The sequence below is a fragment of the Aethalodelphis obliquidens genome, unplaced genomic scaffold (assembly GCF_003676395.1).
Source record: "Aethalodelphis obliquidens isolate GAN/ISIS:26980383/991018 unplaced genomic scaffold, ASM367639v1 scaffold45, whole genome shotgun sequence".
Lineage (NCBI taxonomy): Eukaryota > Metazoa > Chordata > Mammalia > Artiodactyla > Delphinidae > Aethalodelphis > Aethalodelphis obliquidens.
The window spans coordinates 7,460,135-7,472,542 of record NW_020837989.1 but is presented as its reverse complement, the minus strand read 5'-3'; the positions used below and the strand labels follow the sequence as shown (position 1 = coordinate 7,472,542).

General features: G+C 48.1%; 1 protein-coding gene across 1 annotated transcript in view; it reads right to left on the bottom strand.

Moving 5' to 3' along the window:
* Positions 1 to 3,367: 3,367 nt before the first annotated feature.
* The window catches only part of CCDC69 (coiled-coil domain containing 69), a 40,542-nt gene continuing 31,501 nt past the window's right edge, over positions 3,368 to 12,408 (bottom strand). Inside the window, exons 6-10 of the mRNA XM_027081393.1 lie at positions 7,358 to 7,431; positions 6,347 to 6,448; positions 5,739 to 5,858; positions 4,728 to 4,825; positions 3,368 to 3,750 (exon numbers count right to left, since the gene is read on the bottom strand). Of these exons, the coding sequence (XP_026937194.1) occupies positions 3,573 to 3,750; positions 4,728 to 4,825; positions 5,739 to 5,858; positions 6,347 to 6,448; positions 7,358 to 7,431 (572 nt within the window). The 3' untranslated portion in view covers positions 3,368 to 3,572. The remainder of the gene's footprint in view (positions 3,751 to 4,727; positions 4,826 to 5,738; positions 5,859 to 6,346; positions 6,449 to 7,357; positions 7,432 to 12,408) is intronic.

Below are 12,408 nucleotides of genomic sequence, written 5' to 3'. Positions count from 1 at the left end.
CCCAGACCTTCCCCAGGTGGTGGTGGTGATGTTCTTTTCTCTCGAAGAACTTAACCCATAACCTCAAACATCTGAAGAAGAACTGTGCTAAGCAGTAGGCTACCAACCATGCGGACTTTAGGAATTCTTAAAAGACCTTCCTGGAGGGGCCGGAATTTGAGGTGCAGAGACTTGAAGGTGAGCCCCTCCAGAGGCCTTAGGAAGTAGAGAGAGTGAGGTATTATTCTCCCACTTGTCAAAAGTGGAAACTTGAGACCCAACAAAGGGAAAAGAACACCCCGATGGCTGGGAGACACTGGCTTTGCTGGGCCAGCATTTCCACAGACGTGTTCCTTGGAATGGCAGAAAACCAAAAAAATCATACCACCCCCTTCTCCAAAAAAAAGCGTTCTTAGGAAAACACTGTCTCTTAAAGGCATTTGCCTTGGAGCTTCAAAACATAGAGGGACACGTGTTAGACTCAGTGGTCTGAGTCTCCCCAGTTTCACTTTGCTTGACTATTTACCAAACAATTTTGCCCCCGCTCTGCGGAGGGAACACCCCTTAACATCCCCACAGAAGCAGAGTGCAATAAAACCCACACCGGAAAGTGCCGTTACCTCCTGCTTCTCCTTGAGTCGGGGAGGAGACCCCAGCTTCCCCCCAGGGACTTGAACAGCTTGTTTTTCCACAGAGAACCTGGCCTTTCAGGTGCTCTAATACTGAGGTATGACCTTGGCCAAGTCGCTCCTCCTTTCCCTGAAGGGGTACATTGTGCCTCTAACCTGCCCACTGTGCCCCAGTCAGAGATGGCACCTGGGGCAGCTGATGGACAGGTTTTTTTTTGTCTCTGCAGCTGGATCCACCCACTCATGTCAGTGAGCAGGCCCATGGCGATGTGAACAGGTACGCCAAGAAAGCCAGGTAGGATGCAGGGAACACCCTATATGTGGAAGAGACCTGGGCCGGGGACGCTGGCATTGACACCTGCCAGGCCATGAACCTTCAGGGCCCAGGGACAGCTACCACCCGTGTCCTTGTGTTCCCTTGCTCCCTGGCATCCAGGTGTAGAGCAGTAGGTAGAAGCAGGGGTAGGTGACCGTATGAACCTCGGTGGTTTTGATGCCAAGGAGGTGCCCCTTGCAGAGCAGAAAGAACCTTCACGTTCACCCCCTACACTCTGCCAGCCCATCACTGTTTTCACCTCTTGTTTCAGCCTCGTGGCCTCACTCCAGGCCTCACCCTATTCTGACAGCCAGCCTTTGAGCCAGCCTTTATGCCAAGCCTGAGCAAAGCCAGGGCCCGTGGGGCCCCAGTACCTGAGGAGGAGCCCAGAACTGCTGGTGAGTCCCCCCAGGCCCCAGGACTTACTCCTCAAGGATCCCTGCCCCTAGCAGAGGCCTTGAGTAAGGACCCACCTCCACCCTCTCCAGAAAAACAGGGGCCAAATCAAGGCAGTATCACGTGGGTTTTTTTGGGTTTTTTTTGTGGTACGTGGGCCTCTCACTGTCGTGGCCTCTCCCATTGCGGAGCACAGGCTCCGGACGCGCAGGCTCAGCGGCCATGGCTCAAGGGCCCAGCCGCTCTGCGGCATGTGGGATCTTCCCGGACCGGGGCATGAACCTGTGTCCCCTGCATCGGCAGGCGGACTCTCAACCACTGGGCCACCAGGGAAGCCCTATCACGTGTTTTTTAGTTTCCATAGCTTGCCTGCCCCAGGGTGAGGGTAGGACCTCAGTTCACCTCCTCACAACCACCACAGGCTGCATGAGGGAAACCCCACTTCCCACAACCTGCCCCTTCTCCAGCCCTCAACTCTCTCAATTAGAACGATGTTTTCTAAAGTGCATTCTGCAGCCTGAAGTGCTCAGGTTGGGGGAGAAACTTGGTCAAAGATGTTTAGGAGATGCTGGACGCTTTGCTTCCTCCTTGGGAGTTTGCAGTGCATGTTAGCATCTTAAAGGCTCTGAGAAATCCTGCGGTTTGCAGAGCTGTTTAACTTGAGTGAACCTAGAGTTTCCCAAATTACTTGGCTACCCATTCTTTTCTTGGTTGTGACCATTAACGTCCAATGAACTAGCCTATCCTAGTCAGGCTTTGGGAAAAGTTATAGGAAGACGTGTGTGTGTGTTTCACTCCAGAGCTGTCCCCAAGGCTCCTGGAAAACCTGTTTGCCCAGGGCTGAAGAAACAGAGTCACATCTGAACCCCTAGAACTAGAAATGGATGAAGCCCACATCTGGGGGAATGAAGAAGGCAGTCTGGGATGACAGAGGAAACCTCAGTTCCTGTGAGTTGACTTTTCCTACGTGATGGTCCGGGGGCCTGGGGGACCCCAGGCATGGCCCATTGGCTCCTGTGATCTCAGTTTGCTCTCTGCTAAAGCTGGGTAAGAACCTGCTTTGAGGAGCTTTTGCAGATCAAGGAGAGAGGTGTGTATGAAAGCATTTAATTAAAATGCTTATACAGGGGTGGGATTGTTATTGGTTCCAGATGACCCAACACTTCCTGAGAAGAATCTTGAATCCACAGTCAGGATTGGACAGGCCTGCTGGGGTTAGTTATTCGAGCCACCCCTTTGCACTGACGGGGAGGCTGAGGGCCAGGATCCGTGGGCCTGGGGTCAGGGGTGGTAGAAGGAATTAAGTGGAGAGCAGGAATGAAAGAGAGCACTCGTAAGGGTGGGGGGCAGTCAGAGCAAGGAGGAGAAAGACCAAGTCTCAGACATGACCTCCCAGAGCCTGGGGAGGAAGAAAAAGTATGATAAGGTGAAACCTGGATGACAGGTGAGGCCCTAGTCCTGGCTCTGCGGGTCCCACCCCCCGCCTTGGTTTCCTCATCAGTACAGGGATGAGGTTCCAGCTCTGGCTGTCGAGGGTACTTAGATCCACTAGGTGGCCCCCGTGTCCTGATGGCACTGAGGCCGAGGGACCGGGAGTGCAGGGCAGTGAGCCTTGCCCGGTCCAGGAGCAGCAGCTCTGCCGGTAACCCCTAGACTGACCGGATTCTGGGCCTGGGACCGGTGCCATGCCCGATTCACTGCCCAGTCGGCAGGGCCTCCAGTGCCCCCCTCCCAGCCACTCACCCGCCCCAGTTTGATTCACAGCATGTGGCCCCTGTCCTCCCCTGCCCCCCAGCCCCTAGTCTAAACTTCAGACAAGCCTAGAATGGGACACTAGGGCCGTCTGTTCAGTTCCCCCAACCGGTTCAGCGGCTGAGAAAAGGCCGGGGCGGGAGTGGGGCTTGGGGGGATGGCTGCGGGAAGTGAGGACCAGTGGCTTGTCTCCTCTTGGTCAGATGACCAATATGGCATGGCTGCCCCTGGGGAAAGCCTCAGAACCCCCCGATCTGAACAGACAGAAGGGGAGGGAGGAAAGGGCTCTTCTTGTTTGTCCCCTGAGCCAACTTGAGGGGCCTCTGAAGCCCCGAGGGTGAGTGTACGTGGCCCAAGCCCCCAGGGCTGACTGGCCGCACATCCTGGCTCCCCATCTCACTCCCACCCTTGTCCCCTCCTAGGGACAAGAGGCCCCTGCTGTTTTCTCTGCCAAGTCCTCGAGAGAAAGCTGTGACCACAGCATCCCGGCGGTCCAGGCGCTATGTGGCGAGGTAGGAGACCTCAGTGGGGGTGAGAGAGGCCAGCGGGAAGGCGGGGGAGGCGTCGGCCCCGAGGACCCGGTACAGCAGCTGCTCCTTCTCCTGCTGGAGCTGCCGGCACAACTGCGACTCCTTCTCCAGGGCCTCTCGGGCGAGAAGCAGGTCCTCAGAGAGCTGCCTGTGGACACAGACAGAGCCCAGGGTTGCCTGCGGGGAACCGCCCCTCGGGGTCTCCCATCAACTGCAGCGACCAGCCCACTTCTCCAGGAAGCCTTCCCCGGGGTCCCACCGCCCCGTCTGCCTGTCCCAAAAGGCAACTCTGTTTGTCTCCATCCTGGCTAAGTGGGCTCCACGGGAAAGCCCAATCCAGGAAGAAGGAAAGGAAGCTTAGGGTTCAAGAGGCCCAATGAATGAATGAATCGGTTGTAAGGGATCCGTAAATGAGAATAAGATCATGTGTCGGATGTAATTTGTTGGTCTGTTGAAAAAAAAGCTGTTGACCAAGGAGTGTGGCCCTCAGACACCGCCCCCCCCCCCCCCCCAAGCCCCACTCCCACCCTGGCCTTTTCTCAGCCTCTGAACCAGTTGGGGGAACTGAACAGACGGCCCTAGTGTCCCATTCTAGGCTTGTCTGAAGTTTAGCAGACAGCTCTGGGTTCAGATCTGCTCCACCACTGAGACGTGTAACTCTGGACAAGGTATTCACTCTTGCTGAATTTGTAAAATGGGAATGATAACAGGACTGGCTGTTAGAGTAATTACGAGGATTCGATGAGATAATGTGTAGTCAACAAATTACATCCGACACGTGATCTGAGTTCTTATTTACGGATCCCTTACAACCGATTCATTCATTCATTTGGCCTCTTGAACCCTACGCTTCCTGTTCCTTCTTCCTGGATTGGGCTTTCCCATGAAGCCCACTTAGCCAGGATGGAGACAAACAGATATTAATCAGCCCTGTGACTTCTGTTTCTGGGCAGAGCCGGTCCCTTGGGATTTCCCTTTGCTGACCCCCCAAGCAAAGAGGAGCCGCATTCCCCAGACAGGCCTGGGCCCACGTCAATCCATTCCCAGGGCCTCTTGGAGACTCTCCCAACTGGAAGTTCACAAAAAAAGCGGTGGGGATGGGAGGAGGGGGGTGGGAGCAGCTACCTGGACACAGCCATCTGGTTGCGGCCTCGGGCATGGAGGTCCTCGTTCTCCTGCTGCAGGGTGGTGATTTTCTCCTCCAACAGCAGGTTTTTTTCTTTCTGTGACAAACAAGAGCGAGCTCAGAAAGCCACCAACCTCACTCGACACAATGTGTGCTGTCACCTCCCTCTTATCTGTGCTCACTGAAAACACTGATTTACTTGAGACCAAATGTCACATTTCGTGAAGCAATAAGATTACTTGGAACAATACAGCTAAGGCATGAACACAGGACTGCCAGCTTTTCGCTTTGCCAGATGAGTATTAAAAAAAGAAGAGCGCCACTACTATTTAAAATCTCCATCAGTTCACAGGAGTCTTTTGGTTCTCCAAAAGTCGGAAGTATCTAATGTATAAAAATGTAAGTGTATCTGTTATGCTATTCCACAGAAATGGTTGAAACAAATTTATAGGGAAGCTCTGAGATGGTCTGATTTAAAATTTAGGTTGTGCGCCACACAAGAGGACAGGGAACTTCTTCCAGGACAACGTAACATAATCCGTTTGGATTCAACCCTAGGCTCCCAAGGCCTCCCTTCTCCTGGAGACAAAGCCACCTGTGTCCCCAATGCCCACCACTGCCCAGGCCTGTCCTTGCTGACTCTGGCTTTCCAAATCTGTCTGACTTTTTTTTTTTTTCAGCCTTGACTTCTTCCTCAGCCCCTGCCTGACCTGTGACATCTGCCAGCCCCTCCTGATTAGCCCGGGTACCTGCCCAGCGTCACCCAGGTGACAGCAACATGAGCAGTCAAGAAATGTATAGGACCCGGATGACAAGGAGGCACTGTTGGACCCAGACCAGCCTCAGCGGCTCAAGGGCCGGCACAGGTGGCAGGTCACAGCTGGTATGGACCAGGCTGGGCCCTCCTCAAAGTGCCTTCCCTCTGCACGCCTGACAGAGGAAGTGCCCAGAAAGTAGAAGCATGAGCTGCCCCCGCTACCAGCCCCCACCAGCCGCTGCCAACCACGGACCACTGTCTCCATGAGGATGAGCCGCTTGTCTAGCTCGTGGATTCGCTCGTTCTTCATCTCGATGACAAAGTGTAAGCTCTCCAGCTCCTGCTCCCAGAACTGGCTGGGGCTCCCGTACTCCTAGACAGGAGCACAGAGCGATCTCAGCAGACCATCCGGCAGAGGGGGCAGCGGGGCACGGGCGACCTCCCTCCTCCCCACTCTGCCCCCAGCTCTGACTTTCACAAGTCACCTCCCTCTCTTGGCCCATGGAAAGTGCTTAATGTGCTTTATCTTACTCTATTCAATAGTGCATGTTGTGCTCACACCATCACACATGGGGAAACCGTGGTTCACAGAGGTCAAGTCGCTTGTGCTAAGTGGTAGGTTTGCTCTTTGCACCTAGTTCTGAGTCCAGAGACTGGGCTCTTGACCATCCTATATGCCTCTCTCTGAACCTTACCTTCCCCCTCAGTGACACGGGGACACTGTTTCTTCCAGACCCTTGTGAAGGTAAGAGTGTCAGGTCTGAGCCCTGTCCTTGAAGAGGGACTGGCCTTTCCTGTTACCCAGACCTGGACCTCCCTGGAGATGGAAGAAGGAGAAGCTGCGGGTGAACTGCTGCCTACCTGGATGTGCTTCTTGTAGTCTTGACTTAGGATGGACTCCTCTACCCTCTTCACCTTGGCCTGGAAGGCCTCCAGCTGTGCGGTCAGTCTGTCGGTGGTCTCCTGGAGAAGGGAGTGGGATGGAGATGATGAACCCCTGGCCCATAAGGCTGGAGGTGGACTTCTCCACCCCACAGAGAGGGGTCAGTATTGGGTTCTTCAGTCTGTTGTTGCTCTGCCCAACAGTGCAGGCTCTAGCTACTTCAACCACTGCTTGAAACACACAGCCCCACCTCTCCATACCCTTGGGGACGATGTCAGGGCATTCAAGGCCGGTGGTAGTCTGGCATTCAAAATACATGCAAACCGGGCTCGGTGTCCTTGCCCTTTCTCTTCTCTCACTGCTCCCTCTACACGCCTCTCCTGCAGCCAACGTCACATCACTCTTCCAGCTGCCAGGTGCATTCCTGTCTCCATACTGCTCCCCTGCCAGGGATTTCTTCCACCCGAACCTTGCCCATTGCCTTTAGGACAGTGCACCCCTTACTATGGCTCACAGACTCCCACCGTCTGCTCCTTGCCTCCCTCTCTGGCCTCAGCTATCTCCCACTTATACTCTATACCCAGTCATCTTGGACTTGTTTCAGTTCCACAGGTACTCTATATTTTTTCCCTTTCCTCCATGGCTTTAAACACTTTTTATTTTATTTTTCCTACCTAAGGCACTCTTCCTACCCTTCTTCATCTGAAAAATTCTAACCCACCCTCAGACTCCAGCTTAGATCTCAATCCCTCTTGGAAGTCCCTGACCAGCCAGATTGGCTCGGACACCTCCTCTCCTGCTTCCACAGGTCCCTGTGCATCCACCCATCGCTCTAATCACACTGTGGCCCCAGGCCCATGAAGTCTCCAAGATGCTCCCAGCGGTCCTTGAAAAACAGGCCAACCCTTATCTCAGACCAGGTCCTCCTGAGCTAATATAATAGTGTGGTGGCCACATCACAGAGACTGACATGGCCCAACCCGTCTCACCTGCAGGGCCGCCTTGGCCTCCTGGAAGGAGCGGGTAAGGGCTTCTTTATCCTGCTCATGGGAGGCCTGGAGGACTGGAGGGAAAGGAGACCACTGTGAGCTCAGATCCCTGACACTTCACCCTAAAGCTGTCCGGCAGGCCCCATGAGCTTCAGAGAGCCCAGGTGACCCCCTGGGATCATGGGGACCAGGAGTCTGAGAATGCTTTTATTCCTCCTCCTATCTCATGGGCTTGGGGCTGTACCAGAACTATAGTAGATATTTAATAGAAGCTCATGGAAGGGCAAACCAATGAGATCCTGGGAAGAACTGTGAACCCTACCAGATTGGGGGTGCCACCCACACCTGGCTGAGGGGAAGATCCAAAGGTCTGCGGCAGGCTGTTAATCTCAGGCCACAGCATGCTGTGGAAAATGCACAGGGCCAATGTTCTAGAAGTTGGGTTAGCCAAATCACAGAATCACTGACTCATTAGTTGTCAAACTGTGGCACAAAACTACAGTAAGTACATTAGATTTGGGGCCAGGAAATCTACCTGGTCCTAATTCTGCTTCTCTAAAACTGGAGGAGATCGCTTGAAATACCTAAAACTCCTGTTGACTCAGCTGTGAAATGGGTCAAAAGAAGCCTGGCCTAGTTGTCTCTAAGGGGTGAGAAAAGGACATGCAGGGGCTCTCCAGGCTGGGCAGTGCTGTGCAGAGCTGGACTTATCACTCTCCAAATTCACAGAGTTTACTTTTCATCCTGCCTCCTCTACAAAGTTCCTTTTGGAAAATTCCAACCTTCTCTTGGCTGAAAGAAGATAAGAGGGAAATGACTAGTCACTGGGTGGGATGGGACATAGGACAGACAACAGGAAAGTGTAGTACAGCCAAAGGGCCCAGGTATATAAGGGGCCTGTGTCACAGTGGGCAGTGACACAAGGAAAAGAATGTTCAGTAACATAAATGTGATCGAGCTGTCAGAAATGGATAAGATCAGCTATATAAAAACCGCAGGCTTAATTTTTATAAATTATGGGCTTAATTAATTGGCCTATCAAGACAGGTTTGTTTCCAGGTAAGATGGAGGAAGCACACTCCATGCAGTCTACTGAATTTAGCTATAAAACCAGGACAGAATGAATGCAACAACTATTTTCAGACTCTGAAAGGTAAATGGTAGCAGGCAGACTGGTCAAGAAGATCAGAATTCAAAGTACCACTCAACCAGTACATTTAATTTAAACAAGACCCAGAATCTGATGTATTCAAACATCCAATATATCCAGAATGCAACACAAAATTGCTCAGCTTGCACTTCTCAATACTCAGCATACAAAGAAGTGGGAAAATCTCAATCCTCCTGAGAAAAGACATTCAACAGATGCCAACAGTGAGGTGCCACAGATGTTGGAATTATTAAGGGACTTTAAGGAAGCCACTATACAAATGCTCTGAAATAAGGGTGAACACTCTTCGAAAGGACGGAAAACTACAAAGTGTAACCAAACATTAAAACTAGGAGGGGGCTTCCCTGGTGGTGCAGTGGTTGAGAGTCTGCCTGCCAATGCAGGGGACACGGGTTTGAGCCCTGGTCTGGGAGGATGCCACATGCCGCGGAGCAACTAGGCCCGTGAGCCACAACTACTGAGCCTGCGTGTCTGGAGCCTGTGCTCCGCAACAAGAGAGGCCACCATAGTGAGAGGCCCACGCACCGCGATGAAGAGTGGCCCCCGCTTGTCACAACTAGAGAAAGCCCTCGCACAGAAACGAAGACCCAACACAGCAAAAATTAATTAATAAACTCCTACCCCCAACATCTAAAAAAAAAAAAAAAAAGAGAGAATAGGTAAGTTAAAAAGGAATACTAAAAAGTGTTCAGATACTCCAGAAGAAAGCAGGGAAGGGAAAATAGAGGATAAAAAACAGAACAAACAGAAGACAAACACCAAAACGACATCCATATCAATAACAACGTTAAACTGCCTAAACACTCCAAATAAAAGAAACCCCAACTATGTGCTATTGACATGATATAACACCTACTTTTTTTGTTTGTTTTTGGCCATGCCGTGAGGCTCACAGGATCTTAGTTCCCCGACCAGGGATCGAACCCATGCCCTCAGCAGTGAAAGCACAGAGTTGTAACCACTGGACCACCAGGGTCCCTACAAAAACCTACGTTAAATATGTCATAGGTGGGTTAAAAGTAAGAATAGAAAAGAAACATTTAAGAATAAGGAAGATTCTCGGGACTTCCCTGGTGGTGCAGTGGTTAAGAATCCACCTCCCACTGCAGGGGATGCGGGTTCGATCCCTGGTCAGGGAACTAGATCTTACATGCATGCCGCAACTAAGGAGCCTGCGAGCTGCAACTAAGGAGCTGGTGAGCTGCAACTAAAGAGCCCTCCTGCTGCGACTAAGACCTGGCACAACCAAAAAATAAGTAAATTAAATTTAAAAAAAAGAATAAGGTAGATTCTCAGGGATGAAGATGTACACTACATCGTGATAAAGGGGTCCATTCTCCAGGAAGACATAACAAACCTTAAATACTTATACATGAACAGTCATTCTTCAAATTACATGAAGCAAAAACTGACAGAACTGAAAGGAGAAACAAATACACAATTACAGTTGAAGACGTCAACACTCCTCGGTATTTGATAGAAAAGGTAGACAGACAGTAAAAATATAAACTGAACAATACTGTCAGTGACTTGTTTTAATTGATTCATTTATAAAATACTCAATACACATTCTTTCCAAGTGCACATGAAACTTTCACAAGATAGACCATATCCTGAATCATAAAACAAGCTGAAAAATATTATAAAAGAAATGAAATACAAACTGTTTTCTCTGACCATAATGGAATCAAACTGGAAACCAGTAACAAAAAGAGAACTAGAAAATGTCCAAACACTTGGAAGGAAATACACTTCTAAATATTCAGTGAGCCAAAGAGGAAGTCTCAAGGTAATCTCCCCTGAATATATTTTGAACTGAACAAAAATAAAAATATAAAACATCAATTTGTAGGATGCAGATAATGCAGTGCTGAGGGGGAAATTTATAGCACCAAGTGCTTATGTTAGAAAAGGAGATAGGTCTCAAATCAATAAACTTCTAGTTTAAGAAACTAGAAAAAGAAAAGAGCTAACTAGATACAAAGCAAGCAAGCAGGAGGAAGGAAATAAAAAAGAGAAGTCAGTGAGATTGAAAATAGAAAAATAGGAAAAAGAAATCAATGGAACCGAAAGCTGATTCTTGGAAAGGATTAATAAAATTGATAAACCTCAAGCAAGACTGACAGAGAAAAAAAATTAAATGCACAGATTACCAATTACAGAAACTTAAGAGGGGATAGCATTATAGATACAGAAGATATTTAAAACAATACTAAGGGACCACTATGAACAATTACTATGCACATAAACTTGACAACTTAGATAAAGAGTACCAATTACTGAAAAAACACAAACTTCCAAAACTCATCCAAGAAAAAATACAGAACCTGGACATTCCTCTAACTATTGAAGTTAAATCTGTACTTAAATACTTTATGGAAAGGAAATGTCCAAGCCCATCTTTTCTTGTGTTTATTTGCTGTCTGTATATCCTCTTTGGTCAAGTATCTGTTTAAATCTTTAGGTTTCTCTGACAAATTCTACTGAATATTTAAAAATGATATAGGACCAACTCTATACAATCTCTTTTAGAGACAGAAGAGGAAGGAGCATTTCCCAACTCATTCCACGAGGCAAGCTTTACCCTGATACTAAAACCAGACAGATGGTACAAGAAAAAACTACAGACCAGTAGCCCTTATGAACATAGAAACAAACATCTTCAGTAAAATATTAGCAAATCAAATTCAGCAATATATAAAAAGACCAAGTGGGGTTTTGTAACACAAGTCCAAAATTTGAAAACTCAAATCAATGCAATCTACCATGTTGACAGTATAAAGAAAAATCACGATTATATGGATCATAGATCTAAATGTAAAACTTAAAACCATATAACTTTTGGGAGAAAACATAGAAGATCTTTGTTACCTAGAGTTCAGCAAAGAGTTCTTAGTTATGACACCAAAAGCATAATTGATAAAAGAAAAAATGACTTTGGAATTTATCAGTTAAAGCTTTGCTTTGTGAAAGCCATTAAGAGAATGAAAAAGAAAAGAAAACAAAACAAAACCAAAACACCCACACAGACTAGGAGAAAATATTTGCAAATACAGAGGACTTGTATCCAAAATATATAAATATCTCTCAAAACTCTACAGTAAGAACAAACAAGCTACTTAAAATGGGCAAAGGATTTGAACAGGCATTTTACCAAAGAGGTTATACGGACAGCAAATAAACACATGAAGAGATGTTCTACATGATTAGTCATTACTGAAATGCAGATTACACCCACAGTGAGTCATCATGCTTATTTATTAGAACAGCAAAAAATAAAAAGTATTGACAAGTGTTGGTGAAAAGGAACAGTGGAACTCATCCATCGCTGATGGGAATGTAAAATGATGGTCCCTTAGGAAAGCAGTTTAGTCATTTCTCATAAAACTGAACATACATTTATGATATCCATTCCACTCCTAGGTGTTTACCCAAGAAACTAAAGAACACACAGAGACATGTACACAAATGTTTATAAGAATTTAAAGAACACAAATTTAGAAGAACACACAGAGACCTGTACACAAATGTTTATGAAATTAGAACACTCCCTAACAGCATACACAAAAATAAACTCAAAATGAATTAAAGACCTAAATGTAAGGCCAGAAACTATCAAACTCTTAGAGGAAAGCGTAGGCAGAACACTCTATGACATAAATCACAGCAAGGTCCTTTTTGACCCACTTCCTAGAGAAATGGAAATAAAAACAAAAACAAATGGGACCTAATGAAACTTAAAAGCTTTTGCACAGCAAAGGAAACCATAAACAAAACCAAAAGACAACCCTCAGAATAGGAGAAAATATTTGCAAATGAAGCAACTGACAAAGGATTAATCTCCAAGATTTACAAGCAGCTCATGCAGCTCAATAACAAA